General features: G+C 45.0%; 1 protein-coding gene across 1 annotated transcript in view; it reads right to left on the bottom strand.

Annotated features, from left to right (window-relative positions):
• Positions 1 to 16,172, bottom strand: part of LOC6500852 — a 106,973-nt gene that overhangs the window by 4,831 nt on the left and 85,970 nt on the right. Inside the window, exons 2-10 of the mRNA XM_044714030.1 lie at positions 11,884 to 12,262; positions 10,832 to 10,902; positions 9,386 to 9,466; positions 8,494 to 8,550; positions 5,763 to 5,820; positions 5,043 to 5,257; positions 3,013 to 3,176; positions 1,424 to 1,505; positions 768 to 986 (exon numbers count right to left, since the gene is read on the bottom strand). Coding sequence (XP_044569965.1) covers positions 768 to 986; positions 1,424 to 1,505; positions 3,013 to 3,176; positions 5,043 to 5,257; positions 5,763 to 5,820; positions 8,494 to 8,550; positions 9,386 to 9,466; positions 10,832 to 10,902; positions 11,884 to 12,262 — 1,326 coding nt within the window. The remainder of the gene's footprint in view (positions 1 to 767; positions 987 to 1,423; positions 1,506 to 3,012; positions 3,177 to 5,042; positions 5,258 to 5,762; positions 5,821 to 8,493; positions 8,551 to 9,385; positions 9,467 to 10,831; positions 10,903 to 11,883; positions 12,263 to 16,172) is intronic.

Genomic DNA, 16,172 nt, shown 5'->3' with positions numbered 1-16,172 from the left:
TTTTCCATTTTCCATTTTGTTTTTTGTTTTTTGCGCATCGTCGTTGTCGTCATCGTTGTGCAATAAATTGCATGTTGAAGGGGAGAGAGCACCAGAAAGCAGAACAAGAACAGGACCAAAGTTTTGTTAGTTAAATCATTAAAAAGTTTAAAGCGAACATGCCGATGCGCGGAGGGATAGAAAGTAGCTTAGTTTTCGAATGAGTCAAGGCCTCGGTTACACCGGAATAAAAATTATGAGTCATGAATGAATCATATACTTGGTTAAATAAATGTCTGTTTAGTTTGTGGCTAAAATCCAATAACAGATTTAGCATTTTTATATTCGCATTTACTTTTTATGGCCATTTATATACCATCTTTTTTTCCAGTCCATTTTGGCTTAGGCCTCTTCCAAATACCTCAACCCTTGACTTAAGCTAAGCCCCTGCGGTTGAGAACCGACAAACTTTCCTCATATTTTTTGGCAAACACAGGCATCGAAACTTGCCCAAAATGAGCTTTCACTTTTTCTTCTTGACGGCCATAAAAACTCATTAAACTGGTATTTCCACTTATAGTACACGTCCTATTACCGGTGAAAGCAAAGATTGGACACGAACTTTCATAGGCCCAGGTGCGTGGTCCATTGCATATGCAAATCACCAATCGAAGGCTAATTACATTTTTCGGGCCAGGGATTGTGTCAACAATCTGCACTTTTGGCCAATGCAGTTACCCTTCTTCCCATCCGATCTGACAGAAGGAATTAGCGTTTAATTAACTTACGTGATGCACCGTGGCTTTTTGGCAAATGGTGTTCGCCTTGCCGTGGGCCATGCCGTTCTTTTTGGCCTTAGCAGCCAGCAAGCTGGGCGGCAGGCAGCTATGTCCTCTGGCGGTTCCGATGTCCTCGTAATCCGAGGAGGGACTGGGAGACAGCGAGGGCGACTCCCCGATTCCGCCGCTCAGCGTTCGATAGCGAGCCGTGCAATTGTTGGTGCCAATCTGTGGGAGGGAGAACAAAATCGGATTGAGCGGATTGAGTGCGTTTCCATATTAGCCAAGTTTGCAAACGAAATGGTCTCGTCTGCTTTCGGGCAACATTTAGCTGGCTTAAGTGCTCAGCTCCAGGCTGCAAGCTGCAGGCTCCAAATCCAACTCCGATTCCAATTCCATTCCCGTAAAGAAAACAACGGCACAAAAAAATCGAGTTAGAGCTATGGGGTAGTAGAGGCTAAAACTTGGCTAAAAAGCTTTTCAAGTTTGTGTGCGTTTTATTCCGCTTTATCTACGTCCATTCTCGACCAAATGCGAAGTTTGTTTGTCACAAAGAGCACTTAATCAATTTAGATGCAGCCGGGAAGCGGTGGAGTTGGACTGGGGGGCTGCAACTTAAATGAGCCACATCCATTTCTAGTTGGCTTTCTGAATCTGCCACTTACCGAGACTGCACTAAGCCTGGAGGTAACGCTTTGGAGGTCTGAAATGGATCCCGCATAGTCGCCGCTCTCCCGGTCGTGGGACCTGCAAAAAGAACGTGTTAGTAAATTAGAAGAGTAAATAATAAAGTCAATATTAATCTATTGATTATGCCTAAGCATATACATTTCTTATAAATATACACAACCGATATCTGTTTCACTTTTCATTTCCCCAGCAGTTGACACGACAATGGCGAAAATCCTGGCACCAATTGCCTCCTAACAATGCCCCAAAAATAACTTTAAATTCGTGCACGGCAAACATTTTGATGGCAAACAATAACCGGAGAGAAGTAGAAGGTGTCGGCGGGCACGACCCGAGGTCGAGTGGCAAACAAAGGTCATATAAATAAATACTTGATATCTTTTTCGTATTTCTTTCTTCCGACTTGGCTTTCTTGGGCTGATTTTCCTTTTGCCATTTTGCTCCAGCACTGGGTTGAGATTTTCACTTTTGGTTGCCTTTGCTGTTTGTTTTCCACCTTGCTTTGGAGTGGCCCGGGCCATCCTGCTCTTTCTTCCTGGAATTTCGTGCGAAGAAAAAGTTTTTCTTTTCGTTTGGCTCGTTTGGGGACCCAGCGGCGCACGAGGCGTATAAGTTATTTCAGCAAGTCCTTTTGTATGCGTACGTGTGGAAAACGTAGCTCGACAATAAGGGGCAGAGCAGATGCCCCCTGAAGCCCCCTCCCGGACCTGTCTACCTCTGTATAGAGCTGGCTGATTGAGGAGCTGCCTGCCTGGTGGATTGGCGTTGAAGTAGCAATAATGCCATTTTATTCGAGTGTCCCTGCCAGTCTCTGTCTTGCCCTTATTGGTTTTGACGCTGCAAGGATCCACGGATCCTGGGATCCATTCGTTTGGTTCGCTTCGAGAGTGTGGCATGCGTAACAATATGAAATTGATGACTTTCGCTCCGATGCGTTTCGATATGTGTGCCGTCTGTCACTCACTCAGTCAGTCAGTCACTCACTAATTCCCCCATTCACACCGCCCCACACGCAGCCTCATCCCGTCTCCAATTCAGACATTCATTCATTCGTGTCTGCGGACCGTTGATAACCGCACTAATGAAGTAAGGTCTGCCCCTTTTCAGCTTCCGTATTTTATCCTTTCGGGCCTCAATCCATTGGCGCACCTTTTCCGATTGACAAATAAATGCGGAGACCTGAGTCCGAGCGGTCCGATTGCTTTCGCTTTTGGCCAGCTATTAGTACTGACGGCTGGTCCACAATGTTTGGCCTTTTCATGGCAGAACGAGCACATTTGTGGCACAGTTTTATGGTTCAACGATCTCTCTCCTTTGAACCCTTCGAAAAGGGTTCGGGCGGGAGCTCAGGCTCAGGCCCAGGCTCGGCTTGCCATATCATAACTACCCCTCGAACTGAAATCTGAGTACAAGGGCGCCTTCATTTTATTTATTAATGCGCCACCTTCGTGTCCCGGGGCCCTTTGGCCATAAACTCAACTGCAAATAATAATGGCAATCAACAACCAGCCCACCCGCTACTTCACTCCACTCCGTTCCACAGTCCACCGCCCACTGAACTCACCTGGCGTGCGTTAAGGGTATTATTGTCGGTGGATTTGGCGGCTGCTGCGGCACGATAAGACCTCTACGCGGCGGTCCACGCTGCGGCAGCGAAATATCTCCGGCGGATCTTAATGAAATTACGCCCGTACTCTCGCGGTTGTTCGAAAAGCGCACTCGTCCACCCTGCAAAAAAATGTGGAGAAACGTGAGACTTACACGGGAAGAAAAGGAGGCATGCATATACATGTTAATTAGTGTATTCTTCTTAAATCTTAAAGCAAACAAATTAGCGAATCCCAGCCCAGACGAAGGCATGGGGTGGATAGGTTTCGGAGTACACAATATTTTGCAGTGTACATGTCCATAAAGGAGAGGAGGATGGAGTGCCTCGCACAACATGGGGATTAGCATTCAAGTAGAATTTGTTGGCCGCTGTAGAGCAACAAAATTATGAAAAATTAACAAAGTTATAAAAGTTTATGGACCGGGCGAGGGACAGCGCTGGGAGGCGAGAGGAATCGAGACCGTAATGTGAGAGTGAGGGGAAAGCCGGACCGAAAGAGACTGGGTTTATTTGCTGTTGTGGCAGGTTGCCGTATTTGTTTTTGTTGCACTGATTTGCTGTGCTGCCTGGTGTTCGCCTCCGCTTGGAATTTTAAATTTAGTGAACACAAATTTGGTTTTCCTTTCTCCTGCCTTTTTTTCGGCGTATGCTTGTTGGGAAACGGAAATTGCAAAGTTTTCTCGTTTTTAATTTAAGCAATGCAGCAAAGTTTTTCGGGTGCGACCAGGGAGCCTGGCCAAACTCCTGAATCTGAATTGGATTTTCCGATTACTTTTTTCGGCCTTAACCGCCCAGTTGGCTTAATCCGCAGAATCTTCGGTATGCAGAACCAATATGGGAGAGAGCCAACGGCCACAGCCATATCATATCAGGCATTTGTCGAGTCCAGTTCACTACAGCTGTTGTGATCAAAGGCTGATTTGGTCCAACAATCCAATTTCAATGCATTATCTCCGGCTACTTTGCTCCACCAAAGAACCGCAAACGACGGCGCTTAACCTTTTTTAGATTTTTGTGGGTTTGTCGGGCATTAAGAGCGGGAGGCAGGACCGCAAAAGTTTCATTTCAATTTTAAACAAATTTCGTTGCCACATCAAAGCAATGTTTTCTGGCCAAAAAGAGGCCCGCACAAAAGGCCGAATTTCCAGGGAGCTCAGGAGACTTCAGCAGACTTTTCTGAGCGCTTCAGCGTTGAGTGATTTCAATTGACTAAGAAAACAAATTCCTCAGTCCCAGTCCCAGTCCCAGGGCCCAGTCACAGTCCGACTCCCCCCATGTCAAGAACTTGCCTAATGCGTTTCGACAAAAGCGCAACTCACAGAAAAAAAAAATAATAATGGTTAGGAAGGCAAAGAAAATTATGCAAAAGGAAAAGTCTCAAGACGGCGACGTCTTTCCCATTTTCCCCTTCCCCACCCCGCCGATCAATTCACAATCATCAGACCGGGAGTCAAAGTCGAGCAAGTCAACAAGAATTATGCACTTTTTGACTGTCAATAAAAATAAAGTGAGTTCGAGTCGCAGTTTGTCCCGGAGTTATGCACACAGCAAAGGAGCAGAGCCATCCCGCTCCAAAGGAGCAGGGAATGCCAAACGACAGGACTCACAAATCGAAGTGGGTAAAAATCAATGCGCCAGCACAAAAATATATTCAGCGTATAATTTAATAAAGCAAATAGAAGGAGGCTACAAAGCGAGAATAGTAGAGGAAATCCAACGGAACTCAGGGACTGAAAAAAGAGTAACTCCCCCGAAACTTTTGCGGTCGTCCAAATCCACAGAGAAATCAAAGCGGGTTGCCACTGAAATGGGTATAGGAAAATGTTATTGGATAGCGTTTGGTATTCCCAGGCAGCAGGAAAGGCAAGGAAGTTGCCGGGATTGATGGATTCACAGGATGAGTAGCTATTTTGCTAAGGGAGATTCGAAAGAATCTTATGATAAACCTACTTGGAGAAGGCCTAATAAATAGTATAGTTACTTACCTGAATGGTGGCCGCTGGGCCGCAGTTGAGTCCGGCCATGAGGAAGTCATCGGGATCGCTCTCGTAGGGTGGTTCGTCGTACCAATGACCTTGGTGGTGCAGCGCACTGACCGCGTAGTGGGCGGCAGCACCACTGCCCCCTCCGGCTCCCGCTCCACCCACTCCGATGGGCATGACCCCAGTTCTCAGCGCCTCATCGTACATGTACGTATCGTCTGAAGGGAGAATAAGTCGCAAGTAAGGCTTGGGATTAGTACTTGTTTGGAAAAGAATTTGGCATAAAAAAATAACTTTAAAAAGTTTGAGAGCGCCCGAAAAATTTGCAGAGTCAGCAGAATGGCCGCAACACAATATTATTATACGCCACGTTGCACACAAAACTTGCAATGCCATTTGCCACATGAACGAAGTGCAAGCTGCGGCGAAGTCTGAAATCCGGAGTCCAGAGTCGGAGTCCGTAGCCCGGGTCGAGGCTTATGTTCGGATCCTGGTCCGGAAACGGACATAAGATTTTATGCTCGCTTATGCATGTGACGCTCGCCAGACGGGCGGACGGGCTCGCGTGGCACGCCCCCTTAGACGTTGCAGCTGTGGCTGCAGCTTGCAACTCGCAAAAGGAGCACTTCAAGTGTAAAATTTCTGGCTGTATGTTGCTCGCCTAGATTTCCGCAAAAGCTCCCATTGTTCTTGGGCCTCTTATGAATTTTTCGTTTTACTCACCCATGCGTCCTTCGCCTCGGCTCATTTGTAATAGTCCTTGTCGGATGTCACGCAAGATCTATTGAGGACAAAATAAATTATGCCATTAGTCGAATACGTAACTCAGTAATGCTTTGATTTGTGTTTTATATCACCTATATGACCCACAACGATGCCTATATCTTCCGATATTTCGGTTGATTTTTTGTCAATCCACATCAAAATTTGAAAGTTAAGAGGGTAAGGAGATCACCACATCAATTTCTGAAAACCTGTTAGAGAAACCCCCAACAGGTCCTGCTTTTGGAAAACTTTTGGCGAATGTTTTGGCATCCTGTGCCGGACTATAACTAGATAAAACTTTGTCGTATTAAAGTCAACGCCTTCGCTACGAGTTTGTATGCATATATAGTAGACTCGTATTTGGGCAGCCAGCACTTTGTCTGCATGCCAAACGTGACTGCTGTGCGAAATGCGAAATGAGGACCCACGACTGGGGACAAAACGTTGTCAAGTTTGGGTGGGGAGCTCCAGCTGGCATCTTATTAGCCAACTCAGTAGGAGTTGGTAGTCAGTCAGTCAGGCAGTTGCAAAGGCGTTAAAATTACAAAATTCCATTTGAAAACTAAAACAATTTTGCCAAGCAAGCGCAAGCAGGGCGAACGAACTACTAAAATGTGCTACTTGCTTCTTCTATTTTATTTTTGGCACTTCTTTATTTTTATACATATTATTTCTTGTTGGGATGTCCTGCGCCATAATGCCATTCTGTGTGTGTTGCATACTAATGCCGAGAGCATTTCGTATATGTGCTCCGCTGCTAGAAAGCGAAAAGCATGCCAGGGCCAACAAACCGAAATAGAGACAGTCGGCAATAAAAGCGGGGCGCTGAAAAATTAGCTAAAAGCTTTTTTGGCCAGTCGCATTAAAAATGCATTCAAATGGCACTGCAGGATGTGGGGGACCCACATGGATACTTTTATACAATTGACTAGATATATAGTACAGATGCCAAATTGAAATTTACGTGACCGAGACAGGGGAAATTTTTCTTACAATTCTAATCACATCTGGGGTCTGGGGTCGGGGGTCTGGGGTGCCTGCTTAATTGCCTGGCCAAATGCAAACCCCAGCTGGAAAGAAGTAGGAAAACATGCCACTTCGCCCACTCCCATCATAAATATTTCATGGTGCTCGCTACGAAAAACAAGCTTTTTGTTTTTTGTGTTTTTCGGAGCCAGCCTTTCCACAAGCCAGCCTCCTTTCTTCCTGGGCTACAAAAACAGCAATTACAATTAGACAAACAGAATGCTGTTTGCACAAGTTAAGCAGCAGCAGCAGCAGGAGCTGGAGCAGGAGCAGCAGTGGCAGCACTAACAACAATAACATTGTCCTGCGACACCCACTCCCCGCCCAGCGCTCTGTGTGCTTTTCATTTATGCACAAAAATTATTGCCTTGCTTAGGCGCTCACACAAATTTTGTGCCGGACTGGCAAACAGTCGACAAATTGTCGTGCAGCAACGCAATTTGTGTGTATTCCGCACCAGAGTATGTAGGTATCTGACATAGGTAGCTGTGTGTGTGGGACATCCATCATTCAGGCTGATAACTGGCATAATTAACTGGGCCTGCTGCCACGTTGATTGAAGATGCAGAGTGTGTTGCAGAAAAGGATTTCCCTAATCGATTTTAGAGCAGATTCCCCTGACCTCTTCACGAGTCTTATCCTTAAAACAAAGATACATTTTTGAGTATGTAATACATGTCCTAATGGGGGCTCCTTTAAACAGCCTGGCTAAAACCTTTAAAAATACCTTCTTTGGCTTTGACACTCAATTCCCTTGGAAAAATAAATAAATAAATAAGCTAGCCTCATTCCTGGCCCCGCCCGGACTGTCCTTCTTTTCGGACAACATTTTCAAGTGTGGAAAGTAATTCTTTTTATGGCAGACAAAAGTTTATCATTTGCCACGTTGCACTTCATTGTCCTTGTTGCTCCTACTTGTCCCGGCGAGTGTGTATCTGGGCCTGTATCTGTTTTGCATGTTTGCTCGCCGCTCTCACTCACACACTTGTTTCCGTCCAGAGCTTTTGGGTCCTGGCTGCCGGTCTTCGGGCTTTTATGCCTCGGAATAATTGCTGTTTTTATATCAAATATTTTTAATAGCTTTTTTAATTGGCTTGTGCATGTAGACGTCGTAGCATTTATGTATTGCAAATATACAAATACGAGTGCAAACGGTGCGTGACGCAACTATAAGTCACTTGCATTAGGCTTACTTTACGACTGCCTAAGGGAGCCACGTACCTTTAATTAAGTTTACTGTTTTAATATAACTTTTTCATCGTTTTCTTTGTGGAATAGGCATTTAAATTATTATTTGTGTTGCATTTATTATATACTTATACTATAGAACCTAACTTGATGGGTTTCGGAATTTCCCTACCCAGGAATTTTCGGAATTAACCCTACCCTGCTGAAACGCACTGTCGTCTAAAGAACCCCAACTTTCAACTGCAACTGTGTGTCTTCAAATTCATGCAAATATAATGCTACGGAATCTGTGAAATTAATAGTGCAGTCTTTCGTTTCCCATCTTTAGGCCTGAGAGTGTTTTATGTTTATTTAATTTGCGAAAAGTGCTCAAAACAAACATGCTTGATTTATCCACTGGCCAAGACACATGTTTGCCGTTCGCATTTATCAATTTCGGAATGTATGTTTAAACTTAGGCCTTGTGGTCACTTACCTCCTCGTGTTCACGCTGGAATTTTTCCTTCTTCCGCATGGCCTCTTGTACTTTTAACTGAAATTAGAAAATCGTTCCTGGAGTTACTAAGTGACTTCTTGTTTACTTTCGATGTGGTCAACTAATTTCTTAGAATTTTAAAGTATACTTTTAGGTTGCAAACGAAAATGGCCGCTGCTCTCAGATTCTAGAACCCAGATTGTTTGGGGGGCGGTTATATGTGGTTATGCATTATGCATTTGCTAACTATTGTTGGTGCTGGTGTTGCTGTCGCTGCTGCAGGTGTTGCTGTCAGTCTGTTTGTTGTTGCTGCTGGTGCTGCTGTCGCCGTTGATTGCATTTTGTTGCTTGTTTTAGTTTGGCGCTGGGCGCGCGCTGTCATTAATAATGAATGTTGACGGCAATGAACTTTTAAATGTTGCATGCATCCGTACGCTGCCACTTCCTCTTCCTCCTGCCAGTGCTCCTGGCGCAACTGTTGTTGCTGTTGGCATGCCATTACAGGTAAACGTGCTCAAAAGCAACAGCCGCAGCTTTCGTGTTGAAATTGCATTGCAAATGCAGTCAAAATGGGGGTTGCGTTGGGTTGCCTTTGAAAGTTTCTGCTGCAGTTTGTGCAAATTTTGTTCGCCGTTTTTTGTTGGGGAACATTTTTGTTGGCTGACGCAGCTGTTGCAACAGAAGCAAAAGGAAAAGCAGCCCCAGCGACAGCCACACCAGCTTGTTAAATTTTCTGCATAAATATTTATGCGTCTATTGCATTCTAAACCAGTCTTACTTCTTTTTTTTTTTTTTGAGTATTATGCTAATAAATTAGGACCCACTCTTAATTGGTGCACCATATATTGCCTAACCTTTTCCAAGTTTCCCTCAACCGTAATCCTATACGTACCCTGTGAATTGTCTCCTCGAAACTCTGCTGCTGTCCGCCGCCGTTTATCATTTGAAAGTGCCTCAGACGATCGTTGGCCGCCTGAAAAGAAATACCATTAGAAGAGTGAAAATCAATTTGGGGAAAAGTTTAAATTCATTTTAGGGGCTGCCAAAGACGAAAGGCTTGTTGTTCAATCGCCCGGCTTATTAACTTTCTTAAGTATGCACAAAGGCTGCAGAAAAAAAAACAGAGTGGGCAGGGCGGTGCTGAAAAGGCTGCTCATAAATCAAGGACTCCCTGAAAAGGGGGCACGTCGTGCTTTATCGCCATTAGGACGCCATTTTGTATTTCACACCTTTCAGCGGGGCTTTAATTTTTAATTAATAACGAGTCAAGGGTCAGGTTTAGGGTCGCCCTTCCGACTTCGACCCTTCTCTGCTGGCCCTGTTTAATGCGTTTGTTTTCTTATCATAAATAGCAAATCAGGTGGGAGAGCGCATGGCAATGGCCCTGACGGCGGCCAGGTGAGTGCTGTTTAATTATATTTTGAAAGAAAGTAGGATGCTGCTACTTAGGCACATATCCTTAGTCATTTCCTGCGCTTATCTACCGGCAGCCCTTGCTGGGTTTCCTTGTACATACGTATATATATGTATACTTCTTGCTCTCCTCATCCATCGGTTTATTATTTATATTTTTTTCTGGTGCCCTGCTCGTCCTTTATTTATTCTTTTCTGTGTACTGCTTGTGAAAAATTTATGCATGTCCTTGCTTATTTATGAGCAGCGTCGCCGACGTCCTGTGGCACGTTATCTGCGCCGCAGTTTCATTGCCAGGCTCAAGAATAGTGCCTTCTACAGCTGCTTCTGGACCTCCGGTTCCTCGGCTCTTTTTCCTTCTCTGGTTTTCCCTAAAGGTTGCTCTAATCAAAGGCGCTGAATGAATCCTTTGTGAGCGGCGCAGATAAAGCCAGGATGAACTGAACTTGGGTGGGAGTGAGGAAGATGCCGCTGCAGCGGCGCCAAGAATGAGAAGTGGCAATGTAGACATGGCCGCTGGCAAAACATTTTTAACCTTTTCAGCCGGCAAAAAAGAGGAAAGGCAGCAGCAGAAGCAGCGCGCATAAAAATTTACATGTCCCCAGGGCCAAGATTAAGTATACTATCCAGAACAGGACTCGAATGTTTCCAAGTCAGGAAGAAACGCAGAAAGTCATAAAATGGCAGCCAGCAGAAGGCGGCAGGCAGCCAAGAATGGAAACGCAAGTCGAAGGAAACCAAACGAAATGCGAGCAAATAAATTGAAAGAATTACCGCAGCAGTTGATTCAAATGAAAGGATCTGGGGGACAGGACAAACAATTTGCTTGCGGTCATAAAACGAAGCGCGAAAATGAGTTTCGTTTCCTTTCCGTGATGGGGCACGGCCAGGACTGAAGGGAGAATGTTGTGGGGGGAGTACCTACCCTAGCCTGGGCGCCATTTTGTTGATTGTTGCGATCCCGCCGATTGACCCACCCTAAACCCCTCCAAACCCCTTTTTTTCCTTAATTATTAAAAAATACATTAATCTCCACTCCCTCCCTTCTATCCTCCCAATCCAATACCTTTTCCAACCACTTCTTTCAAATCACAAACAAAAAACAATTCCCCCAAATCACCACACTCTCTTTTCCCCAACACAAATTCATTCCCAAACCCCTAACCCTCATTATTATCCTCCCCCCCCCCAACATAACACCCCCCAAAAATCTTCCACAACTCTAACAATCCTTTACAAAAACCCACACCACAAACCACCCCTATATTATTCCCAACTACTCCTACTTCTTCTCTTTTCCACCTTCTACCTATTCTCTAACCTCTAATTCCAACCTAAAATCCCACATCAATTTCCCTTCAATTCTAATTTCCTCACAAACTTCCCAACAAAATATCCCCCCCTAACCCTATATCTCCATTTATTCCTTTACATTATTAATATTTCCCCTACTCTTAATAATAATTCATCCCCCAATTACCATAATCATATATATATCCATCCATATAATCATCATTCCATCATCATCTAATCCCATCTAAATATCATCCCCTACTCATCTCATAATTATCTCTACTCCTCACCCACCTTTCCCCCCTCCCTACTCTCCTACTCACTAAACTACCAAAATTTTCCCCTCCCATTCTTTATACCTTTTTAACCCCAACCACAAAAAAACACCTCCAATCAAACCCCTTTCCCCACCCCCACCCCACATCTCCACCCCTCTTTACCCCCCCTCATTCCCCCCCACAAACCCCCAATACCCCCAAACTAAACAATCACCAAAACTCTAACAAATCCATACCACATCCACCCATTAATAACATAACATTAATAAAAACACAAAAAAACCTCAAACAAAACCCCCCTCCCCCCCCCCACCCATATAACAACCCCAAAATTACCAAAATACCCACAAAAACAATTCCAAAAACTATTTCTTCCCAACCATTAAATATATTTATTATTTCTTTGGGAGGAAGAGTGGGTTTCTGGGTGCTTCCATGTTGATACATACCGAGTACTTGCCGGGCACGTAAATGGGCTGGCTGTGGGAATTTGGCAGACCGGCGCCGTGCATCGAGTGGCCGCGATGGCCGTGCTGCTGGCGGTGGTGCAGAACGCCGCCGCTACTCGCGCCACTGCCACCGCTCGCCCCGCCGCCACTGCTGCCGCCCGTGCTGCCGCTCGCACCGCCGCCCGTCAGCATTTGGGAGGCACTGTGCAGCGGACTCCGCTCCGCCCAGGCCGCCTGGCGCGCCTGTTCTAGAACGGCCAAAATGTCCCCGAAGGGAGCCATTAGCAATTCGCAATAGACAGATGCCAGGCCCTCTAAATGACCACGTTGTCCGTCCTGCAAAGAAGGCGAGAAATAAAACTTGCTGTTTACCACACTACCGTCTAGTGGGGGCGAGGTGGGTATGAGAGGAGCGTGTGCGATGAGTGAGATGGCTAAGAATTATGAGCGCTAATGGGGTGCAGGAGGTTAAAAGTTGTGGGTTTTCTAGTGATTTCAATCTTTGGATGTGTTGTACAGAGAGACGAGATAGAGAGGCAGATAGAGGGGGTGGTTAATGATGTTAAATTGATGTTGGCGCTGGATGGGTTTATCGGTTTATCTTGTGGGTTAATAATTGAAGGGGTTAATGCGCTTATTCGGCACACGGGCGGTTAATCAATAGGGACTATTACTTAGCTACAGGCACAAAGGTAATAGGACACTGAAGGAATTCTAGGCATAGCATATAGTCGTGACACATGAATTGGGCTATAACTAAATATTAGTTTATAAAATTAGATATAAGGTTATATACGTAAGCATTATGATACCCGATTTCTTTATTAGTTGTTAAATATGATTGCTACCTACTTTTCCCAGAGAGGATAGGAAATATTTATTGCCATAGTAATAAAATATATGATAAAATAGTACTTTTTCAATTGTGTACCCATAAATAAACTATACTTTAAGCCTGGCTTCCCAATGAATCTCCCAGTGTACACAAAGTCTAATTAAATAAGTGCGTTTAATGCGTTGTAGCCCATATGTTTGCCTGTTTGCTTTCGATAGGCGCTCAAGTCAAATTAGTAGGCACAACTGCCTGCGCAACTGCCACAAATTATTGAGCCTGCCCCCAGGGAAAATCCCTTAAAATGGGAGGGAGGGAACAAAGCGCCCTTGCCCTTCCCTCCCTACACAGCCTAATGCACTTAGTCTGGAGCATATATTATGGCCCGACACACTCGTATTTACATCAATTCAAGTTCCAAGTTCCCCAGCCAACCAAAATCCATTCACAAGGAGTAACATCTCGGGCCTGATAAAATTGTTAACAAACTGCCAAGTTAAATTACACAAAACACACACTCTCGTACACCCACAATGAAAACAATGGCCTCCCTTACGCACTTTTTCATTGCATACCTGCAGGGGCAATTTGGCCGGAGGCACGAGAGCAAAAAAGCGCGACGGAAATGACGGCAAACGAGGGGTTAAAAGTGGGTTTTAAAAGGGGGTGCCCACACACTGTCTTGATGCTTTGAGTGGCGCCCGGGGCAATGTTAAACGCTTGACATTGTTCCGCGGCCCTCTTCTGCTGGCCCAGGCTTCTTGGGCCAGGGCTCTGGCATCAATCAAATATGACACGCATTAAAATATCGCGCTCGTCCTTCCCATTTTCCCGACCCCATGCGTGTGCTGGAACGGAAATTGACAGGCTTCGGATTGCCACCTGGTCCGCCAAACCATTTAACCAGGGCATCTGCAGAAGAGTGCCAGTTACGGGTCCGTTGTGCTTTGACGTCTGAAAAATTACTGCCACGGCGCTTTATGAGGCTTATTATACACTTTCAGCCGGGGAGTTTTGATTTTATATATATAGTTCCAAAACTCATATTTAATGTATGCGCGATTTATTTTCGCTTAAAGACTGCTTAGGTGTAGAGAGAACTACCTGCATACTTTCAAGTAATGATATCTTAAGTCTTTCGGGTGCACCATTTTTTTCTCAGGACACTGCCAGAAAGGCGTACACAATGTATACATATATTGTGTAATTTACCAGGAAATTGCCACGTTTAGCGTAATTTTTGCTACTTATTGCCTCTTTTGCTAGGATACCGGGGATCCAGGCAGAGTTTCGTAGCCCTTGGGCTCTACTACCGACAAGTTCCATTTTCTTATTTTTTTCCTCCTGCTTTTTATTCTTTGGGTAATTTCACAATGAGCCCTCGAGGTGCTGGGCTGCTCCTTTCTTTGTCGTTTTTCCCTGCCTTGTTTGGCCTTTTCATTAAAGGTTAACTCGGTAAGTGTCAACTTTTGATGAAGGGGAACGAAAGTGTTTGGCCTTTTATGACTGACAAAGTGTGTTTAATGCCCGATTGAAATGGGAGCTGGTTCTACACGCCACAAAAAGATATGGGATGCGGGACACCGGATACCGGATACGGGAGTTGCCGTCGCATCAATCAACATGTTATGGCATTTCCAGCGTTTGTGCGACAAGGAATCCATTCATTGAGCATCTCTTGCAATTGCCTCATTATGCGCTTGTGCACAAATTTATTATGCAATTCCGAGTTTATGCCCACAGCGGAATCAATTTCATCTCGATGATGAAGCCGGAGAAGTTGTTTCAGTCATAAAGTCATTTGCAATTTGCTGCCAAAGACTTGGGTGCCAAAATGAACAGAAATGCCAACTGACAGAATGTGTTTATTCCTAGCAGATGGGTGTACTATACGGATATATGACTCTTTTTCAACTTATGCTCGTGGCTACATAGCTGAACAAATTCATAAAAAGAACTCGGAAACCCAGTGCAGAGGACGAGAGAGCAAAGCAAGCAAAATAACTGTCGCAATAAAATAATTTATTGAAGTTTTGCAATGCCAACGACAAATGCAATAAACTGCGAACTCTGTCTCACCCCCGGGCTTACATGACGTATGCGTTATAAATTTATTTTCAATCGAGGAAGAGCGATCGGGTTGGGAATTGCAATATGTAGCTGAAGCTCTAGCTGTAGCTTTATTGGCAACTCTTGACACACATCGCGGTGCGAGAAAAACGCGCCAGTCCAAAACAGCAGCAGCAGGCGAGCTGGCTTGCCAGGATGCAGCAGGATATGGCAAATGGAAGCTTTGGGATAAAGTGATGTATGAGTTTAACGCCCTCACGTCCTCGCCGACAGCCAAACGGGGCAAAACTTGTCTAAGCACAGAGAAAATATTAAGCGAGGAAATATGTTGCCACGATATTGACAGCATGAATCAAGGGAAGTCGGGGCCAACCTTGGCGGAGGATTTTGGCAATGACGGCAACCAACGGTGCGGGCCAAATAGTCGGAGGAGACTGGCAACTTTTTGGCAGCATATCTTGTTATTCTCTCTCCGACAGCCGAATGACTTTGTTTATTAGTTCCATGTACACATTCCGGTAATCAGCCCGGCCCAAATTACACGCCGGGCTAATAACTTTTGACATGTGATTTCGCGTTAAGTCCGTTTCGCATGCTTGCCTTCAGTTTGCTCATTAGGCCTGGTCCAAGCCCTCCGAGCGTCGTTGGAGCACGAAGCTGTATATTTTTTGCACAAACTTGACTGTCTGGCACTCGACTTGCGGCTCGCTAATTGATGACGTCTGTCCAGGGGCTAAATGCCAGGGTATATGTATGCATATCGTTCATTGGATGGGGTTAGGTTGGACTCTTTAACTGTCAGAAGTAGCAGGGAAAAATATTATTCATATATATCATATATATATGAAAACAATAAATCGATAGCAACATGTCTATCCATATCGGCGCCCGACCAAATCAGTTTAATGAGCAAACAAAACGCACGCAAAATTACAAAAGAAGCTCAGGCATGTAAGATGGGAATCCGGGTTGTTCTGGTCATCCAGATTCTCGTATATTTACACAAGACCTCGAGAGCCACATGCAAACACCAATTAGAGTGACCACAGGGCAAACAAAGGGCATCAATTAAGGGGACAGGGACTCTACCCCGGCCTCTTAAAGTTTCCTCCTTAAAGCTCACAGCTCTGGCTGTTCATTGAACCATTTACGACTCCAGCCTTTTCGTCTGGCAGCCAACCAGTCAGCCAGCCATCAATTGCAAATTGTAAATCGCAAAATCTATTTGCAAGTCACAACAACGTGGCACACAATTGCCTTTAGATTTTTAGATGGGCGGCTCGGGCTGGAAAGGATGGCGGGAGATCCGTTTCCGTTTCAGCCGCAATCAGCTGAAAGAAATCA

This window comes from Drosophila ananassae, chromosome 2L (genome assembly GCF_017639315.1).
Source record: "Drosophila ananassae strain 14024-0371.13 chromosome 2L, ASM1763931v2, whole genome shotgun sequence".
NCBI classification, from domain to species: Eukaryota; Metazoa; Arthropoda; class Insecta; order Diptera; family Drosophilidae; genus Drosophila; species Drosophila ananassae.
The sequence above is the reverse complement of the archived record's forward strand: the minus strand, read 5'-3'. Positions and strand labels throughout refer to the sequence as shown.